Below are 21,429 nucleotides of genomic sequence, written 5' to 3'. Positions count from 1 at the left end.
AAATTTCAGATTGGAGTCTAAGCCTGCAACAATGTCCAAAGTTTTGGATCACAACAGGATGAATTGCAGTCAACAAAGAAGCCAAAAATCTTCATTGAAGTTTTTATCTAGAGCAGGATTTATTAACAGTGGCACTATTGACATTTCAGGCTGGATATTCTGTTGGGGAGCGCCGTACTGGGACTCATACCATAGATGCCGGTAGCACACCTACTACTTGTGACCATCAGAAATGTCTCTGGATACTGCTATATGTCCATGGGTAGGGGTGAGAGAAGGCAGCAAAATTGCTGGAGGTGAGAACCCCTGACCTAGAAGTTGTAGTTTATCTTTTGTCTTAGTGTTTATAATCTAAAAGTAACAAATAATAACAGCTGAAATCTAATGTTCTAATAACTAATTCAATTTGAATATACAAACGTCTGACTTTAAGATGAATGAAAAACCATGCCGAGTGAACTTACATGAGTCAAATGGCCATAAGACAGCATATATAAGTATACATTTTTTAGATAAAGAAAACTTGGAACTCAGTGTTAAACAGTTTATACTGATAAACATATTCCTGAAAGTATCACACTTTCCCTGGCCAAATTAGTTCTTGAGATGAGGTACAGGTAGGTAATAGGAGACTGCCTAGCTTTGGGGAAAGTATAGTATTTGTTTTTGGCTATCCGTTCCTCCTTCCCCAGTTAAAATGAAGGATATACATAAGCTACGATTTTCTTCTTATTTAAACTAGGCTGTCCAACTGAAAAGTTAAATAAAAAGACAAGGAAGTTTATAATCAAAATTGTTCTGTCTGAAGTCCCATACAGCATTCAGTTTTAGACAGCCCAACGCTGACGTATCTTCAACACAAGATTTTTCAGACTGTTTACTCTAGCGATTGCTCTACTACATGGGTCACTACGCTATGTGGCACATTCATTTCTTTACCAGGTACTGTATTACCAGATAAGCAGTATCTGAATCAACAGGCGATTAGAACGTTTAGGCCTTTACCTGTCCTTTGACTATTAGGACTGCTGTGGTATCCCACGACAAGCTGGGTCTTCTGTGTGACTGTTTCTCAATGCTCCTTGCCTGCCCAATTGCTGGCTATCATTTCAGAAGCCATTTACTTTGTCCTTTCCCATTCTGTGCCAGCTTACATTTTACCTGTTGGCCAACAGTCTGTGTCTAGAGGACTTCTTATTTTTCAGAAAACTTATCCATCCCATGTGAAATTATAAAAAGTAGTTTTAATTTAGGGCAACAATAAATTCCATACATTTCAGAAACAATTTAAAAGTATCAATCTGAATTTAAAGCCATCTTCTCTACCAAGGCTCTTACACATATTTGCAGCATGATGACACAAAAAATGTTTTAAATTTCTAAAACGCTAGCACTGTTATCTCTGCTTTCTATAATTTATAACATACTAAGATTTTAAAGAACTCTTTTCCACTATTATTTACTATAGACTTTCTACGTTTTATGTTCATACCAAATCAGGAATATTCAGCAACTGTGCAAAACGTCAACTATAGTTCTTGAAAGTAACACAACATGACAAAAGTGCTGCATGAGGACATTTCTAATACCAAGGGGCTGAATCTTAACTTACTGACGGCTCTGCTGGATGGCAAACCAGAGTGCTGTAATGTTGTATCATTCTGTGCTATCTAATTTACAGGAGTACAGCTCAAAAATAAAAGAGGAATGAATAAATATCCTTTATCCATATTCAAATGTAGATCAATGGTATTCAACTAGGAGCAGTTTTGCTCCTTCCTCTTCACCCCCCAACCCCCGCCCCAGACATTTAGCAATATTTGGAGACATTTTTGGTTGTCACAACTAGGGGGTGTGCTACTGGCATCTAGTGGGTAGAGGCCAATGATACTGCAACTCAAACAGTGCATAATGAACTTTTTCCTAATAAAACCTCAAAAATTCTTAAGATAAATATGGGTGTTTGTATCAAAATTAAATGGCCCGGAATGGCTTGGGCCTTCAATCTCTATTTTACTTTGATGATCTTTTTCATTTCTCAGCGAGGCATAAGTTACTGTTTCTTGCCATCACTACATCTTCCCTTAATGAATTTCAGTTTAATTTGTTCTTTGTGAGCTACCAGAGGCCAAGAAACCAAATCACCAAAGTTACTATCTATGTAAAATGAGAACAGAAAGAATAATAATTTAGAGGGTAAACTTTTTTCTTTTTTAGATTATCGTAAGTAGGGTTGTAATAAAACATTTCCCATTTCAATAGTCTTCACATATACAATTTAGTGACATTAACTGTATTCATCATGTTGTGTAACCATCACCATTATTAGGGCGGAATTCTTGACATCTACGTTGGTTGCTCAAAGGCAGCTTCCTATTGTCTTTTATGGTTGAGGCTGCTGAATCAGACACCAGTGGATAACTGAGGTATTATTGATAAGGCTAAAAATTTCTTTTGACATCATAGCACAGACTTATTTCTACAGACTGAACAACTAGACCTGAAACAGTTTGTATGTTACGCCAAGCTACCATATGGGAAATGGATACTGGAATAAAAAAAAGGAAGAGATGGTTGGGTAACAATTCTAAAACTAAAAACCAAACCCACTGCGGTCAAGTTGATTTCAACTCATAGCGGCCCTACAGGGCAGAGTGGAACTGCCCCAGAGTTTCCAAGTAGCACCTGGTGGGTTTCAACGGCCAACCTTTTGGTTATTTGCCTGAGCTCTTAAACACTGCACCACCAGGATTTCCAGTAACAACTCAAATCTATGCTAATCCAGTCTCCAAAATTTACTAAACAATAATCTTGGTTTTTGTTTTTAAATTTTAATGTTTATTTTGTAATATGAAGATAAAGTACACAAGTTGGAAATTTGTATAAAACTAATGTTGTGCTAATAGCTGCGGCTTTTTAGGAGTTTAGAAAAACATTCCCAGAACAACAATCATTAATGCAACAACTCTGCACTGCAATGAAATCATCATGGTTATCATTCTCCTAACCTCGAATGGAGCAAACGCACCAAAACCAATTAAACCCAGTTTATAAGTCACAGTTACCGATGAAATGCTATACAGAGCTAAAAACACCCTACTTGTTTGGACCAATATTTGTTTATTATAAGGAGACAAAGGCACCCAAATAAGGTATATATAAATGAGGAAATACACAAACATGGGAAATACAACGGTCAGTTATAATCTAACACTTTCTGAGGGCATATGGAAATGCCTCTAAGGTGAATGATAGCATCTTAGCATAGTGTTTAATTAGGTACTCATCTGAAAGGTCAAACGATGAAATTTTAAGTGAATTCAAATCCTAGATATGCTTGCTTGAAAAACTTACTAAACCAAATATATGTTGTCGTCATTGCTACGTGCTGTCAAGTTGGTTTCAACTCATTGTGACCCTATAGGACAGAGTAGAACTCCCCAAAGGGTTTCCAAGGAGCAGTTGGTGGATCTGAAGTGCCAATCTTTTGCTTAGCAGCCGAGCTCTTAACTGCTACGCCTCCAGGGCTCCAAACCAATATACAGACGTTGTAAGAAATGAAATAATAAAACCCTTGTGAACTTCTAAAATTCAGTGCTTTTAACTTAAAATAAATTTTTACTTTTACTAAATTTACTTAGACTGTTAATCACTACCATGGGCCAAAGAGTTTATATACTTTATTCAATCGCTTACGTCTTGGATGGTGATTTAGGGTGCTGTCTCCAAGTTCCTAGGCCTCCCAAACCAAGACTAATTTTTAAGATAAATTTTATTCAGCAGGAGAGAAGGTAATAAAACCCACATACTTACCTTTAAATGATTTAAATCTCTAGTATAGCAGTCTAAGGTTATTATGATAAAAAATTTAATAAAAACCTAACACAAATCACCACTTTCTCTCAAACTTCTTACAGGGCACCATTAGTTCTCCCTAGCTCAATCCCTGTGTCTTCTTCCTACCAGGTGAGTTCCTAAGGTTCTTATCTGTAAATTTAACATAACTGAATCTCATCTGTTAACTTGAAAAGTTTACCTCAGCATTATTTTGGGAGAAATGTTCAATATGATTTGTTAAGATCACACACACAAACAAAAGTACAGGTAATTACAAAGATAAATGATTTACACATTCCAGGTACTTCAGAAGCATATATTTAATATAAAGTGGAAAATTTAGAACTTATTTACTTCATTGGTAAGTTATTAGCTTCCTTTATTACTGAACCACATACAGGGAAGCTACAGTCAAGGAAAAAAATTATCCTTACAAAGGTTAAAATGCAGTCTACTCTAGTTTGATCAGTCTTTGCAAAGGTATAAAACTTTGAGTCATTATCCCAGAATGAAAGTAAAGAAAAAGCAGAGAATAAAAGATAAGCACTAAGCATGGTTTTCTACAAAATGACAAGTTTCATCATCAAATTTAGTACTATAAAAGAATATAACTTTTGATCTATAATTAACCAAATCAAGTCCCAGAATATAGAAGTTCAGCCATTTTCCAACATTTATTTTTAAATAAGTTTGGGTCATAGAGATACTACTAATGTACTGTGCCTGATAACGAAAGATATTTATACAGATTATTCCAAAATGATATTAATTTACCTTATATACTACATATACCTAAAAGTATTTTCTTTTTTTAGGTAATTGAAGAATAAAAATTTAAATGGAAGTAGAGACTACTATTTTTTAAGTATGTTACTGGGAACACTCAGTTACCCTAACAAAGCTTTTGACGTCAAATCAAAATTTTCAACTTATTTTAATATCACTTTTTAGCACAAGACACTAAAGAATATTAACAGCAATTTATGTATCACAAACTAGTTTTGCTTTTATTATTATGTTCTTGCTGATTCTAAACAGGACCCAGAAAAAGATAGTTTCAAATAAAAAAGGGATTTTAAAATGTCTGATAAAGCCAAAGTTTTTTTTTTTTTTGAAAAGTAAGGCACAAGAAACAAAAGATAAGGAGTTTTCTTACCAAGCAATACCGGTAAAAATAAAAAACACAGAATCTCTAATAATAAAAACCGACTTAACACCTGGTACTTGATTTTTATACTCCTTTAAAAAAAAAAACTTTTGTTCTTTAAGAGTTGTGATACTTAAAGAATGAGACATCAAAGTTACTTTCTCATTTACTAATAGCATTGGTTCAAGAAAGTAGGCCATTCTAAACAAAACAAAGCATCTATTTGAATAAACTTCTAATTTACCAGTGTAAGTATTAAAAAGATTAAATTAGGTGCTTACCGAGCACAAAGTATAGAGATTTCGATTTTCTTTTTTTTGCCATATAATATTAGTAGACATAATAAGAACAAATATAAAGAAAACAGTACACTATTAAAAGACAGTGAATTCCACTTAAAATGTTACCTTCAAGGAGCTAAGGGAGCAGGGAAGCTAGAGGACTAAAAATGGAACAATCAGAACACAATTAATGAGAATGCTAACACAAGGTGAAAACCTTAATATCACAATCAATTTTTGTAGAAACTGTCAAAAGGGAACCTAACTTGCATTGTAAACTTTCACCCGAAACACAAATATATATATATAAAAACTTATCTTCAAGGCAAATAAAAACAAATGGTAAATAGATGCTGTATCCCTGTCACACTAAAGCAGCACAATAATATTGGGGTCTAATATTTACTTCACTACGCCAATATTTACGTGCTGCTAGAGTGGAACAAGCATGTCAGTCCATCCAAACATTGTAGTAGTATCTGATGATGAAAACCGTGTTTTGAATGAATTTCCTTAAATTTCTAGAGCAGCAAATAATGATTCGCATCTTGACTGTAGTATGTAAACCATGATGTGCTGCTACAGTACTTTAAGGCCTCGAAAATACAGGATTGATCCAACAGGGGAAAACCCCTACCTTTACTGAAAACAAAACAAAACAACACAACACAAGACCAAGAGAACCTATGAAATCTTTAATAAACTTACCTGTAAGATTAAAAATCTATTATGGTCCAAGTCAATTCCATGGCTTCGAAGAAGATTTCCAACATCCTTAAATGTCTTTTTCTTCCCACTTATGTGGTAAACAGAAGTATTATCTCTGTAGGCTGTTCTGGACACATAGAAGTTACTGTTAGGAATGACTTCATAATCATCTCCTTCCTGTTGTGAGAAAAAACAAAACCAAAAAAACAATCGCTGGTATTAAATAGGCATAGTCTACTTCAAATTTCACATTGGAACTAATTCTATGAATTAAAAACTTCATTGAACGTGCATACAACAAACTGGCAGTAATCCTCAGAAATAATCTTGCTTAGCAAGACGACATACTTCTCCAAGTTGTTTGGTTCCTGACTCACAGATCACAAAAAAAATACCAATCGACAACAGCAAAAACACTCAACCTCCAAACAAACCTAAAAACATACTGGCTGAGAAAACAGAGTTGACGAAGGGGGCCAAGAATTCTACCATGTTCAAAACAAACCCATTCAAATTATTAAATAATATTGACAGATTAAATTACTAGTTCATTAAAAAAAGCTACAGCAATAGACCATTCAAGGAAAAAGGAAGGTAGGCAGTGATACAGTGACACGGCAACGTTTTCTGGGGGTAAAGAGCACCTTTAATTCAAAGTAAAAAGAAAGTTGCAAATAATTGACAACTACATGCCCTGATTTTTTTTTTTTAACCAAACAGATTTTTAAAAAATCAAGGGCAAATCTCCTTTAATCTTAGAATTTGCTTTCCCTTACCCTTAAAAATAAAAGGGCTGTCATATTAACATTACGGCTTTTAAAAAATGCAGTCAAATCAAATATGATTTACTATGTATTCCTCAACCCAAAATGTACAATAGAAAACATTAAGAAAATTAAAAGATACTTCCATGTAGATTTAAAATCTGTTATATATATTGAAAGAAAAAGGTCCATTATGTAATTAGTTCCCCGTATTTTTATCTTCCACTGACATTTTTTAAAGCATGGGTTTCCAAAGTTAACTATTTAAGCAAAATAAAACAAGAAACCAACAAAACAGTGCAAATAATCTAAATAGGTATTTTACTTATAATTGTCTCCACTTCTAGAAAACAAACAGTAGTTTGATGACCTTTCCCGTTTAAAAAGGACTTCATCACAATAGTTCAAACTGAAGCAAAGTAAGCTCTCTCGTATTACAGACATACAGGACCACTAACAACGTTCACTTTCACATAAATATTGAGGATAGCAAAGTTAGTCGGTTGTAACATTTTCAACCACAGGTAATTTTTAAAAATCAATTACATGGTAGGTTTTAAAATGATCCCAAAGTTTATAGTAAAACAATGTCTATCTGGCATGCAGGATACTAAAACTGCTCAACATTTTCTTTCAAAAAAGTAAAGATTAATACGAATTATTTGTAATTCATTTCTCTAAAAATTTTAATATTTTAAATAGCCACTACACTCTCCAAAAAGCGAACGCAGCCAGAGGTAACGGAATCAATAATTGTTCTGCTTTAACTATATTCAAAATTTAAAAAGCCAATTTAAACCAAAAATACTGTGTAATATTTGTGTTCCCTAAATTTCAAAGAATCAAGTAGTGAAAATCCCTTACCTTATCAATTATCTTTTGGAAATGAACTTCTACAGTACAACTCTGAATATCCTTGTGCTCATCAGAATTATGTATTAGTACAGAGAGTTTTTTAGACCTAATTTTTTGTGCTCGATAGCCAAACACAAAAAGCATAGAGTCAATAACATTGGATTTGCCACTGCCATTTGGCCCAATAATACACGAAAAGCGCTGCATAAAAAGAACAGAAAAAAATTAAAGTTAAAGATGTCATACTAATACTACTGATTTTGAACTACTAATTTTTTTATCTGAAGTAAAACTACACACGTTTACAAGCTTTCATTGCTTGAAGACACCCAACTTCAACTTTTAAGTTTTTTTTTAAAGTGTTTTCCTCTCTCACAAGCTTTCACACCTAGAGACCATATTCTAACTGTAACCCACTTTTTTTTTTTTTTTTTACGAAATTCATTTTTGTAGTTAAGGAAAAACACTCCTTTCAAACAAAAAACTAATCAATTCTTCTTAGTGAAGAAACTTTATATGGAATGAGGTATTAAAGAGATCCAGATAAACAAAAGCTAGTTTCAGATGTTGAAGCATGAGAAACACTCGATATTTATCTATGCACATACACGATAAACACATCACTCAGCGTGGCTCAAAATAAACAGTTAAAAACACTGGAAAGATCATGTAAGAACTGATACCTCCGCTAACAGCAGTTACGTAAGAGAGGCACATACCTTGTGAAAAGGTCCCAGAATTTTCTCCCCGGCGTAGGATTTGAAGTTCTGGTTCACGATGTGCGTTATCATCAGCCTGGGAGCGCCGGCTTCATTGGTCATCGCCGGAGGCGGCGGCGGAGGGACGCTGCCCAGGATTTCTTCTAAACTTCGGCTGTCGAGGTCCTCCCCGGGCGCTTCTAGGTCGGCGGAGGCAAGGCAGGGGGCCTCCCTCAGCGCAGGGAGCCGACCTCGGGGCGCGGCACCCCGCCTTTCCACCTGAGCCCAGGGAGGCTCCCCGCGCGCCTCAGCCCCGGACTCCGGGCCGCGCGCCTCCTTCCTTCTGCCACAGGTGCCTCAGGCCACGCGGCCGCGCCGAGGGCCCGCGACGTGCCCGCGGGGTCACAGACCAGGCACCGGCGCCGCCCGCGAACGGCCACCGGCCCTCGGCCGGCCGTGCCGACTTCCGCCGCGCCAGGGACGGGCGTCCGCGCCGCCACCAACCGGCTCCCAAGCCGAGCTACGCGCTCGCCCCGTCCCCGCCGCGCCGGAGCGGCTTTCCCGGCCGTCGACGGCCCGGCCCCGACCCCCGACCCCCGGCGCCCGGCCCCCGACGCCCGCCCGTCCCGGGGCCCCGCACTCACCCGCGGCGGAGGAGCTCGGGCTCTCGGCGCGGCCGGACGGCGGCTCGGGCTCGGCGTCGGGGCTGGCGTCGGCCGGGGACCGCGGCGGCTCCTCTCCGCGCCGGGCGGTGGAGGGCTGGGCGCCTTTGCGGGGCATGGTGGCTGGGCGGGGAGAGCCCGAGCCAGTCAGCCCGCGGCGGGGGCGGCCTCCTCCAGGCGGGCCGGCTCGGCCCCCCGCCCCGCTCCCGCCGCCCCCGAGCCCACACCCCGCCCGCCGCTCCCCGACCTCGTACCCCCGGCTCCCCGACCTCGTACCCCGCCCGCCGCTCCCCGACCTCGTACCCCCCGCTCCCCGACCTCGTACCCCGCCCGCCGCTCCCCGACCTCGTACCCCCCGCTCCCCGACCTCGTACCCCTCGCCCGCCGCCCCCAGCCCTGACCCCATACCCCGCCCGCCGCTCCCCGACCTCGTACCCCCCGCTCCCCGACCCCATACCCGACCCGCCGCTCCCCGACATCCGACCCCAGCCCCCCGCTCCCCGACCCCATAGCCCGCCCGCCGCTCCCCGACCCCATAGCCCGCCCGCCGCTCCCCGACCCCGCTCCCCGACCTCATACCCCTAGCCCGCCGCTGCCCGACCCCCGACCCCAGCCCCCCGACCCCATACCCCCAGGCCGCCGCTGCCCGACCCCCGACCCCAGTCCCCCGCTCCCCGACCCCATACCCCGCCCGCCGCTCTCCGACCTCATACTCCCAGCCTGCCGCTGCCCGACCCCCGACCCCGATCTCATACCCCCAGCCCGCCACTCCCCGACCCCCAACTCCCTCGGGGAAGAAGCCACAATAAAACCGAAGGGCAGGAAGGCGGGATGGTTTTCTCAGGAAGACCTGGGCAGGTGGGGAAGCCCAGACGTGCCCGGGAACCAGCCAGTTAACCCTCCAGGTTTTTCAGGACCCTCGGCCCCGGGGCGCCCCCAGTGTAGCCGCACAAACTAACTCGCCGACGACCCGACCCCACACGCAGCCGACGCCGACGGTCGTGCCCGCTCTCCGGCGTAGGCAGCAGCGCGCCTCGGCCCCGAGCGGCCGCCGGCCCTCCCAGGCCACCCAGGAGGGAGCCCCTCGCCGCCGCGGGCCGCTCGGGGGCTTCGCCGTCTCCCCTCCCCGCGCGACCCCGAAAGGGCGGCCGAGGGCTGGGTCGGCGGCGGCGATTCCCTCCTCAGGACGGCCCGCGGCCGAGCGCCGTTAGACGGAAGTCAGCCGGGAAGGGTCGCCAGCGAAGGCTCAGAGGCGGCCGCCAGTCCCTCGGGGGCGCCCGGAGGGCCGGGCTCGGGCCGGGGGCACGGCTTTCCCCGCAGAAGCGGCCGGCCAGGCGGCAGCCCGCCCAGGGGACGCCCGCGGACCGCGCTCGGGAGAAGCGCGCGGGGCCCGGACCGCGGGAGCGGCCGGGGGGGGAGGGGTGACAGCGGGGAAGCCGCTCGGCGGAGCCTCGGGACCGGCTCCGCGGTCCGGCTCCCGGCCTCTGCTCTCCGGGCGCCCCGGGCCGGTCGGCAGCCAAGGATCCGACCACCCGGCCGGGAAAGGAAGTACTTTACCTGCGGGCCAGTCCAAGGTTGGAGACGGTTGCGGAGCCCACCGCGCTCCTGCCGGTGTCTCGGCTCCGGGTCCTTCACTCGAAAATGGCGCCTAAAATACAAACTCGAACGGAAATTCGTTACAAACGCGCGCAATGCTTTCTGGGATCCCCTAATTTGAAAAAAAGTGCGGCGATTACCGCCGCCATCTTCTGGTCATTCTTGCGCAAGCGCAAACTCCGGGCGGACCCCGGGCGGTAGGGGACGTTCGTCCTAAGTGAAAACGGAGGAGAAGGGAATGTTTACCCAGCGGCCAGTAGCAGCAGCACTATTATAAACACCACATTTAAAAAACGTGGCGGTTTTTGAAAAAGAGAAAAAAAAATAGAGTCGGGTTCCGCCCACAGCTGAAGGCGAGGCTCAACGTCCAACGACGCCCCCTGAGGAGCGGGCGGGCGCGCTGCGGGGCGGGGCCTCGGCTCGGCTCCGTGACGCGCCGTGCGGTGCGGGGGGAAGTATCGCGGGAAGGCGGGGAGCGTTGCTGGGAGACGTCACTATGGTGACTGCCCAGGCTCTGTGAGGCCAGTCTCCTCCGCTTCACTGGGACCTGAGGTAAATCTCGTCAGCTCCGGACGCGGCCAGGAAAGGGCTCCTCGTTGTAGCCAGCACCTTTCCTGCTTTGAGGGTGCGTGTGGCACGGAGCACCTGTTACAGTCTGTCTCCCTGGGGTACAGGGGCTTTGGGCGTAGCTTTTGGGGTACCGAGGAGCCCAGAGTTTGGGGGGCGGGGGGCTCCAGGAGAAGAGGAGAGCCTGGATTAGTGGTTGCTCGTGTACGCCATGTGGGAATAGCAAGGTAATGACTGTCGAGTTATTGGGGTTAGGTCATTAATGTTATTAGTGAAAGGGAGTTTCGGGCTTTTCAAATTATTTGACAAAAGGGCTCCGCAACGGAAGAAGCAATTTGCTAGTGTCATTTGGTTATTTTTATCGATCGGCAAACATTAAGGGGCTACTGTATACATGGCACCGTGCAAGACAAAATCAGGATTTTCAAGCAAGTAGGAGAATTCCTGTCCCCAGAGAACTGAGTTTTCTTTTGGGGTTTTTAGCTGGGGTCTTTGTATCCAGTGGTAGGCGATTTGGCTTCGGAACAATTCATAACCCCTTTGTCATGTTATACAAAATTCTGTGTGTTTGTACGTTTTTCTGGGGGGTTAGTTTTCCCAGTACTTTCTTCGCATTCTCAAACGTGCCTCTAGGCCCCCTCGGTGTTAAACAAACAAACAAAACCACTGGTTAATTTGACGACCTCCAGTAAGGATTTACCCAGGACTCTTATGTACTCGACATTGAGAACTGGGAGTCTTTTTTTTTTTTTTTTTTTTTAACCTTTTGCATACTTAGGGCCTACCTTAGAGCCTCGTTTATTAAAAGCAATAAATCTGCTTTATGAATGAATTTACATTGTCACTCTAAACATGTAATGGCTCCTGCCCTGAAGGAGCACACAGTCAGGTTCAGGGGTGAGGAGGACACGTTCCCCAAGTGTAATAATTTGCTGGGGTTGGGAGGCTGGTGTGGTTTGAATAAACAATAACTAGTTATTATAATATGCATTTATGTTTGCAGTTGAAAAAATAATCATCGTTTTCATAACACAAACTGCAGAAAATGAAGCTCATTGAGAAAGTTTTTGGCTGGTATTCATACCAAGAAGATCTAGTGGTTCTCTTTGATGGCTCTAGAGTCTTGTGGATTTTTGAATGTTGTAAAATTGATGCAAACAGTTAATGTACTTGGCTGCTAACCAAGCACTTGGGAAGAAAGGCCTGGAAATCTGCTTCTGAAAAATGAGCCGTTGAAAGCCCTATGGGGCACAGTTCTACTCTGACACACATGGGTTTTGAGTAACATAGCACAATGAGTATGAGTAACATAGCACAATGTAGTGGAAAAATATATAGATAAATGTTAGAACCCCAAATCTCATCACTTTTAGGTACATACTTTGACAATTTACTCAATTTATCAATTTACTCAATTTATCAATCTCTCAGTATTTATATATAAAACCAGTGTTTAACACCTATCCCATAGGAATGCTTATGAGAAAATTTCTAGCACACATCCTATAAGCATTTGATGTTGCTATGTTTATGACGTTGACTTTGTTAGGATATGTACATGAAAAATGGGATGTCAAGTTGGAGAAGGAGTAGCTTATGGAAGGTCTTGAAAACCAGGCCAAGGATGTTAGATGTGATATGGAAGAAAATAGAGCTATTAAAAAAGTTTTGAGCCAAGGAGCAACTTGGTGAAAATAGGAAGAATAATTAACAGTAGTACGTGGATGTGCTAACGGAAAGAAACTGAAATCAGTCATGACTTTAGTTAGATCATTGCTGTACAGTTCTCCATGTGAGAGGTGAGAATTGCCAACATAGCAGAATGGAGAAACATCTGGAATCATTTTGGGGGAAAAATCTATATAATTTATATAGGTTTTGATGGATGAGTATGAATTTAAAATCAGTCAGATACTGTTCTTTGTATGTGAATCCCTGAATTAATGACTAAGAGGTAGGAATAAAAATAAATCTTAAAAATGAATCCTAGTTTTAGTGCCCTTGATGATTGCTGTCAATATGGTAGGACTTAGTGACTGATGAGAAAATAACGTAGTTTCAACAAATCAATAAGCTGACCCACGGTCTTAGGTTTACTTGAATCTACGCCCCATGAAGAACAAATATTTTCAAAGCAGGCTTAAATCAGGCTACATAATGAAGTAAACACATTTGTAACAAGCAGCTCCAGGGTAGACTTTAATTTGGATATTTATATGTACTATGAGAATAAGACCCCCACGTGTCTGTCAGTTTGTCATACGTACTGTCAGGGCTTGTGTGTTGCTGTGATGCTGGAAGCTATGCCACTGGTATTCAGATACCAGCAGGGCCACCCATGGAGGACAGGTTTCAGCTGAGCTTCCAGACTAAGACAGACTAGGAGGAAGGACCTGGCAGTGTACTGAAAAACATTAGCTAGTGAAAACCTTACGAATAGCAGCAGAACATTGTCTGATATAGTGTTGGAAGATGAGCCCCCCAGGTTGTAAGGCACTCAAAAGATGACTGGGGAAGAGCTGCCTCCTCAAAGTAGAGTCGACCTTAATGACGTGGATGGCGTAAAGCTTTCAGGACCTTCATTTGCTGATGTGGCACGACTCAAAATGAGAAGAAACGGCTGCAAACATCCATTAATAATCGGAATCTGGAATGTACAAAGTATGAATCTAGGAAAATTGGAAATCGTCAAAACTGAAATGGAATGCATAAACATCGATATCCTAGGCATTAATGAGCTGAAATGGACTGGTATTGGCCATTTTGAATCGGACATATAGTCTACTATGCTGGGAATGACAACTCGAAGAGGAATGGTGTTGCATTCATCATTGAAAAGAACGTTTCAAGATCTATCCTGAAGTACAACGCTGTCAGTGATAGGATAATATCCATACACCTACAAGGAAGACCAGTTAATAAGACTATTATTCAAATTTACACACCAACCACTAGGGCCAAAGATGAAAAAATAGAAAATTTTTATCAGCTGCTGATCAAACATGCAATCAAGATGCATTGATAATTACTGGCAATTGGAATGAGAAAGTTGGAAACAAAGAAGAAGGATCAGTAGTTGGAAAATATGGCCCTGGTGGTAGAAACAATGTCGGAGATTGAATGATAGAATTTTGCAAGACCAACGACTTCTTCATTGTAAATACCTTCTTTCACCAGCATAAATGGCGACTATACACATGGACCTCGCCAGATGGAACAACCAGAAATCAAATTGACTACATCTCTGGAAAGAGACGATAGAAAAGCTCAATATCAGTCAGAACAAGGCCAGGGGCCGACTGTGGAACAGACCATTAATTGCTCATATGTAAGTTCAAGCCGAAACTGAAGAAAATCAGAGCATGTCCAGGAGAGCGAAAATATGACCTTGAGTATATCCCACCTGAATTTAGAGACCATCTGAAGAATAGATTTGACGCATTGAACACTAGTGACCGCAGACCAGACGAGTTGTGGGATGACATCAAGGACATCATCCGTGAAGAAAGCAAGAGGTCACTGAAAAGACAGGAAGGAAAGAAAAGACCAAGATGGGTGTCAGAGGAGACTCTGAAACTTGCTATTGAGCGTCGAGCAGCTAAAGCAAAAGGAAGATTGATGAAGTAAAAGAACTGAACAGAACATTTCAAAGGGCCTCTCGAGAAGGCAAAGTAAAGTATTATAATGTCACGTGCAAAGAGCTGGAGATGGAAAAACAAAAGGGAAGAACACGCTCAGTGTTTCTCAAGCTGAAAGAAGTGAAGAAAAAATTCAAGCCTCGAGTTGCAATAGTGAAGGATTCCATGGGGAAAATATTAAACAACGCAGGAAGCATCAAAAGAAGATGGAAGGAATACAAAGCGTCATTATACCAAAAAGGAATTAGTCGATATTCAACCATTTCAAGAGGTGGCATGTAATCCGGAACTGATGGTACTGAAGGAAGAAGTCCAAGCTGCGCTGAAGGCATTGGCGAAAAACAAGGCTCCAGGAATTGATGGAATATCAATTGAGATGTTTCAACAAACAGATGCAACCCTGGAGGTGCACACTCGTCTATGCCAAGAAATATGGAAGACAGCTTCCTGGCCAACTGACTAGAAGAGATCCATATTTATGCGTATTCCCAAGAAAGGTGATCCAACCGAATGTGGAAATTATAGAACAATATCATTAATATCACACACAAGCAAAATTTTGCTGAAGATCATTCAAAAACGGCTGCAGCAGTGTATCGACTGGGAACTGCCAGAAATTCAGGCTGGTTTCAGAAGAGGACGTGGAAACAGGGATATCATTGCTGATATCAGATGGATCCTGGCTGAAAGCAGAGAATACCAGAGGACGTTTACCTGTGTTTTATTGACTATACAAAGGCATTCGACTGTGTGGATCATAACAAACTATGGATAACACTGCGAAGAGTGGGAATTTCAGAACACTTAATTGTGCTCATGAGGAACCTTTACCTAGATCAAGAGGCAGTTGTTCGGACAGAACAAGGGGATACTGATTGGTTTAGAGTCAAGAAAGGTGTGTGTCAGGGTTGTGTTCTTTCACCATACCTATTTAATCTGTATGCTGAACAAATAATACGAGAAGCTGGACTATATGAAGAAGAACGGGGAATCAGGATTGGAGGAAGACTCGTTAACAACCTGTGTTATGCAGATGACACAACCTTTCTTGCTGAAGGTGAAGAGGACTTGAGGCACTTACTAATGAAGATCAAAGACAGCCTTCAGTATGGATTGTATCTCAACATAAAGAAAACAAAAATCCTCACAACTGGACCAACGAGCAACATCATGATAAATGGTGAAAAGATTGAAGTTGTCAAGGATTTCATTTTACTTGGATCCGCAATCAACAGCCATGGAAGCAGCAGTCAAGAAATCAAAAGACACATTGCATTGGGTAAATCTGCTGCAAAGGACCTCTTCAAAGTGTTGAAGAGCAAAGATGTCACCTTGAAGACTAAGGTGCGCCTGACCCAAGCCGCCGTGGTATTTTCAAGAGCATCATATGCATGTGAAAGCTGGACAATGAATAAGGAAGACCGAAGAAGAGTTGACGCCTTTGAATTGTGGTGTTGGCGAAGAATACTGAATGATACCATGGACTGTCAAAAGAAGGAACAAATTTGTCTTGGAAGAAGTGCGGCCAGAATGCTCCTTAGAGGCAAGGATGGTGAGACTGCGTCTTACATACTTTGGACATGTTGTCAGGAGGGATCAGTCCCTGGAGAAGGACATCATGCTTGGCAGAGTACAGGGTCAGCGGAAAAGAGGAAGACCCTCAGGAAGGTGGATTGACACAGTGACTGCAACAATGAGCTCAAGCATAACAGCGATTGTAAGGATGGTGCAGGACCAGGCAGTGTTTCATTCTGTTGTGCATAGGGTCGCTATGAGTCGGAACCGACTCGACGGCACCTAACAACAACAACATGAGAATAAGACACTCAGATTGAGTGTGATTTTTGAGAAAAGCTTTAGGTAACAAGAAATAAAGACTTGGTTGATGGTTGCCAATACTTTGCATTTCTTGGGAAATTAAGAGTCTAATTATAAAAAGAAGCTGGTCGAACTATAACAGGGGGTTACAATCGTTTTGTAAAACATAACCAAATCTCATCTTCCTGGTCCAGAACCATCTACCAACAATCCTTAGTGTAGTTTCAGGCGGTCTGAGAAGATAACCCCAAAGAGAAAAATTAGAATTAAAATCCACATTTGCAGTTCTTTAAGTGAACCGTTAAGTTTTGTGATCATTGTAGTATGTGTTTTGTCTGCCCTCTAAAAGTGTGTACAGCACTTAAGAAAGTCCGAACTTGGATTTGTGAGTAAATGTTTAAAAATATTGACCAATTAAGTTTGTAATAACTAATAAAATGAATAAAGATGAATTGTGTAAGTAATATATATTTACAGAACACTGCTTGACTAATATATCCTATATATTAATCAAATGTATTAATAAAGTTAGGTATATACAAAATACAGATAGTAATGAGTATTCCTCTTGATAATATAAGCCCACTAGTACATTAATCTTAATCTTACTGAAACTCTCACCTGATTTATCACAGAAAAATCAGGAAACTGGGAAGTGGAACAGTTTTTTTGCAGGGGGGAATAATTTTGAAAGATGAGTTTTTGTTCTTGTAGGTTGGGATTATGGGGTGACAGTCAAGAAGATGTATCCAACGGGCGGTAGAGGTAGAGAATATAGCTCAAGAGAGAAAATAAGATGAGATAGTGTTACAAAAAAAGATAGGAAGGAACACTAACCATAGATTGGGTTTTTTTAGGTTGTGAGACGGGAATAGCAACTGACTGGGGATATTGAGGAAAAGTCTATTGTTAGAATCTAGGAAGAAGAAGTAATTACAGTAATGTTTCAGGTAGGACCGTCTAGGTTAAAGTGACAGGATATCCAATCCAAATTGTCTTGAGAAAAAAAATTATTGGCTCCAATAACTAAAAAGCTAGGTGAGTGTAACTGGATTTAGGGACTCAAACAAAGACACCAGGATTTGGTTTCTTTTCTTTACTCTGCATTCCACTGTCTTGGCATTTTTCTCAGGCACCACTCAGTGGTCTCTGGCACCTCCAGGCTCTCCTGTGCTATGGTAAGATAGCTACAGTAACTTGAGCCTCAAATTCCCTAAAGTTAAAGACCAGTGGGTAAAGAGAGCTTTTTTTCCCCTTCATTCATTTGAATAAAAGTACTGGGCCACCTGTGAAACAGCCACTGTGTGGACGGAACGGAATGCTCTAATTGGCTTAAGGCTGGGTGTCATGCTGGCTCCGCTCAAGCCTAGAGTAAGGAAGGTGTCCTGAAAAGAAATTCTTTGCCGGTGGGAAAAGAGCGAATATATGTGGGATGATAAAAACAACAGTTTTACTACAAATAGTTAGCAATCACTGAGTGCTCACTTTCACTACAGAGCCCTCGTGGTGCAGTGGTTAAGCGCTAACGCTGCTAACTGAAAGATTGGCAGTTTGAATCCACCAGCCATTCCTTGGAAGCCCCACGGGGCAGTTCTGCTCTGTCCTATAGGGTCTCTATGAGTTGGAATCAACTTGATGGTAACAAGTGCGGGTTTTTTTTGGTTTACTTTGACTACAAATAGTTAGCAATTATTGAATGCTTGTTGTATTCAATCCATGGCATTTTCATTCGCCTCATATTCATGGGAAAGCTGGAAAATGAATAAAGAAGACAAAGTAGAATAGATGCCTTTCAATTATGGTGTTGGTGAAGAATATTGAATGTACCAGGAAGCACCAGAAGAATGAACAAATCTGTCTTGGAGGAAGTACAGCCCGAATGTTCCTTAGGAGTAAGGATGGTAAGAGTTTGTCTCACATGCTTTGGACATGTTATCGGGAGGGACCAGTTTCTGGAGAAGGACATCATGCTTGATAAGGTAGAGGTCAGTGAAAAAGAGGAAAGCCCTCAACAAGATGGACTGACACAGTGACTGCAACAGTGGGTTCAAACACGGCAAGAATTGTGAGGATGGCACAGGACCAGGCAGAGTTTTGTTCTGTGGTATGTAGGGTTGCTATGAGTCAGAACTGACTTGACAGCACCTAACAACACAACAACTGTGTGTCAGGCACTCTACTGGACATTTTGTATGTTTTATCTCATTTAATCATCATAACCAAACTGTGGATTAGGTATTATTAGCCGTATTTCACGACACATGAGGTCACCAAGAGTCAGAATCAACTTGGTAGCACAATGATAAAATGCTTATAAAGAATAAAGAAGGAAACAAAGAACAGTATCAAGAAGATAGGCTAGACGTGAGCTTGAATAAGAAGGGGGTCAATTACAGTAGAGATGGCAGAGAGAATGAGCATGGAGACCTTATGAAAAAAATAACGTTACCTTTCTTTTAAATGCAGAAGCATATAAAGAAGAAAACAAAATTGAGCCATATCCTGTTACTCAGATAATCTTATCGTTAATACATAAATGGATAGATTAACAAAATAAAACCCTATGAATATGGTTAGAAATCTCAAACAGTGCAGAAAGATATGATGAGAAGTAAATGCCTCCTGTCACCCCAGTGCCCCTACCCCCACAAACGTCTCTATTATTTAGTGTCTTACACATCTTCCCAGAAAAATATTTTTTTTGTCCACTACCTTTAAATATATATCACTTTTTATTTGCATAAAAGGGATTGCTTCATATAATATTGCTATACACCTTGGTTTTGTTATTTAGCGTATTTTAGATACCTTTCTGTATCAACTCATACAGATCCAGCTCATTTTTTAAAGATTTATGCAGTATTCTGATATATTGTGTTGAGTGTGATTGTTTTATGCTAGTTGGTGAATTAAAGCATGAATTAAAGATGATTACATATTCTTTAATTTGTGAATCACAGAGTTTATTGGCTAAGTTTATTAGGCCTCCCTGCAAGAGGATGATAAATATAGCCAATAAGAGAATAATACTGAAGTATGGTTGACAATATCTACTGATTAATAATAACCATAGCTGGAATTGCAAGGAAATGTAATTACCACAGCATACCCATAGAACCAAAAAAAAGAAAAAAATCTGTTGCCGTCAATTCCGACTCATAGGGACCCTATAGCGACCTTATAGGACAGAATGAAACTGCCCCATAGGGTTTCCAAGGAGCGGCTGGTGGATTTGAACTGCTGACCTTTTGGTTAGCAGCTGAGCTGTTAACCACTATGCTACCAGGGCTCCATAATCTTCAATGGACGTTTAAATTTTCTAGTCTTTTGATAGCACTATAAAGAGTTTCGGGAGTTTGGTAGCGCCATAAAGAGTTCTGCAAGAGAAAGATGGGGCACTTTGCTTCCAGAAGGATTTACAGCCTTGGAAACCCTGTGGGGCAATTCTGCTCTGTCCTCTAGGGTCACTGAGTCAGAGTCGACTGGATGCCAGTGGGTTTTTTTTTTTCTTTTCTTTTCAAAAACAGTTGACCTAGATTTCCCCCAAGACTATGATCCCCAGGCCGCAGCCCCAGCTACTCAGCCCCTCAAAGTGTTTGGATGTGTCTAGGAAACCTCTGTGCTTTTGCTTTGGTCCCGTTGTGCTGACTTCCCCTATATTGTGTGTTGTCCTTCCCTTCACCGAAGTTGACAGTTGTCTACTATCTAGTTAGTGATCTCCCCTTCCTCTCCCTCCCCACTCTCACAGCCATCAAAGAATGCTTTTTTTCTGTGTGTAAACTTTTTCTTGAGTTCTTATAATGGTGGTGTCATTCAATAGTTGTCCTTTTTGTGACTGGCTCATTTCATTCAGCATAATGCCCTCCAAATTCATCCATGTCCTGAGATGTTTGGTTTTATACAGAGTTCAGGGAGCCCCGGTGGCACAGGGTTAAGTGCTCAGCTGCTAACCAAAAAGTTGGCAGTGCAAACCCACTGGCAGTCTGCTTCCATAAAGATTAAAAAAAAAAAACAAACTTGGAAACCCTATGGGGGCAGTTCTACTCTGTCCTATACGGTCGCTATGAGTCTCAATCAACTCTTATACAGAGTTCAGTAGTGATTTCTGGTACTCACAGTGTGTCATTAGTCAAACCTGTGTCCTCAGCTTTTACTCTGAATGATCCGTTTACTTTCTTAGTCTTACATCCTGTTGTTTCCTAAGGAAACTGCTCTCAAGTCCTCTCAAGTAGAAGCTATTTTGCTTCCCAGACCCCCATGTGCCAGAGGGCCTTGTTTCTTATTACTGTGCCTATGAGCAATTGATTTATCTTTTCTCGTCTTCCCTAAAAGCCCCTAGTCTCTTTAAAACAAGGCTCATCGGTTTAAAACAAGGCTCATCAGATTAACCCATTCTCCGCCCTAATAGTCGTCTACAGATCTCTGCTATTGTTCCTCATTCAATGAATGTTTTACCACCTGGCTAACTATCTTCACTACTATTCTTGTCATTATTCTCTGTAATTTAAATATCCACAGATCAACCCACCCCATTCTCTGGCCTCTGTTTCTTAGGCTTGGCCACCTACTCTCATAGTCATAATCTACCTTGTCATTATCGATACCTACACTCTCCAAAATTTGTTTTAAGCATTCCATTGAATATCTCCACCTGTTTTTTTCTAGTTTACTTCCTCTAGTATCTTAAAGGTGACTATCCTTTAGACTCCACTAGAACCTCTAGGCCATTGAACCTAGTACCTTTGCATTTCCCTTGGGTGGCCTCATCTTATTCCATGGGTTTAAATATGATTTTTGTGCTGACAACCCTCAAATTGATATCTCCAGCTCCAACCTCTCCCTTGACTCCAGACTTATA

At 42.0% G+C, this 21,429-nt stretch overlaps 2 protein-coding genes across 6 annotated transcripts in view; one reads left to right on the top strand and one right to left on the bottom strand.

Moving 5' to 3' along the window:
* Nucleotides 1–10,927, bottom strand: part of SMC4 (structural maintenance of chromosomes 4) — a 36,217-nt gene extending 25,290 nt beyond the window's left edge. Inside the window, exons 1-5 of one of the 2 annotated variants that reach the window (XM_064275660.1) lie at nt 10,510–10,927; nt 8,935–9,075; nt 8,312–8,490; nt 7,602–7,793; nt 5,974–6,150 (exon numbers count right to left, since the gene is read on the bottom strand). In XM_064275660.1, the coding sequence (XP_064131730.1) occupies nt 5,974–6,150; nt 7,602–7,793; nt 8,312–8,490; nt 8,935–9,070 (684 nt within the window). In that variant the 5' untranslated portion in view covers nt 9,071–9,075; nt 10,510–10,927. The remainder of the gene's footprint in view (nt 1–5,973; nt 6,151–7,601; nt 7,794–8,311; nt 8,491–8,934; nt 9,076–10,509) is intronic. The other variant, XM_064275661.1, reaches the window with a different exon arrangement.
* The window catches only part of IFT80 (intraflagellar transport 80), a 154,696-nt gene continuing 143,700 nt past the window's right edge, over nt 10,434–21,429 (top strand). The window contains exon 1 of one of the 4 annotated variants that reach the window (XM_064275665.1): nt 10,434–11,342. The gene's annotated coding sequence lies outside the window, so the exon portion shown is untranslated. The remainder of the gene's footprint in view (nt 11,343–21,429) is intronic. The other 3 variants (XM_064275663.1, XM_064275664.1, XM_064275662.1) reach the window with 3 other exon arrangements.

The sequence above is a fragment of the Loxodonta africana genome, chromosome 23, assembly GCF_030014295.1.
Source record: "Loxodonta africana isolate mLoxAfr1 chromosome 23, mLoxAfr1.hap2, whole genome shotgun sequence".
In the NCBI taxonomy this organism is placed as follows: domain Eukaryota; kingdom Metazoa; phylum Chordata; class Mammalia; order Proboscidea; family Elephantidae; genus Loxodonta; species Loxodonta africana.
This window is presented reverse-complemented; position numbering and strand designations above follow the sequence as displayed.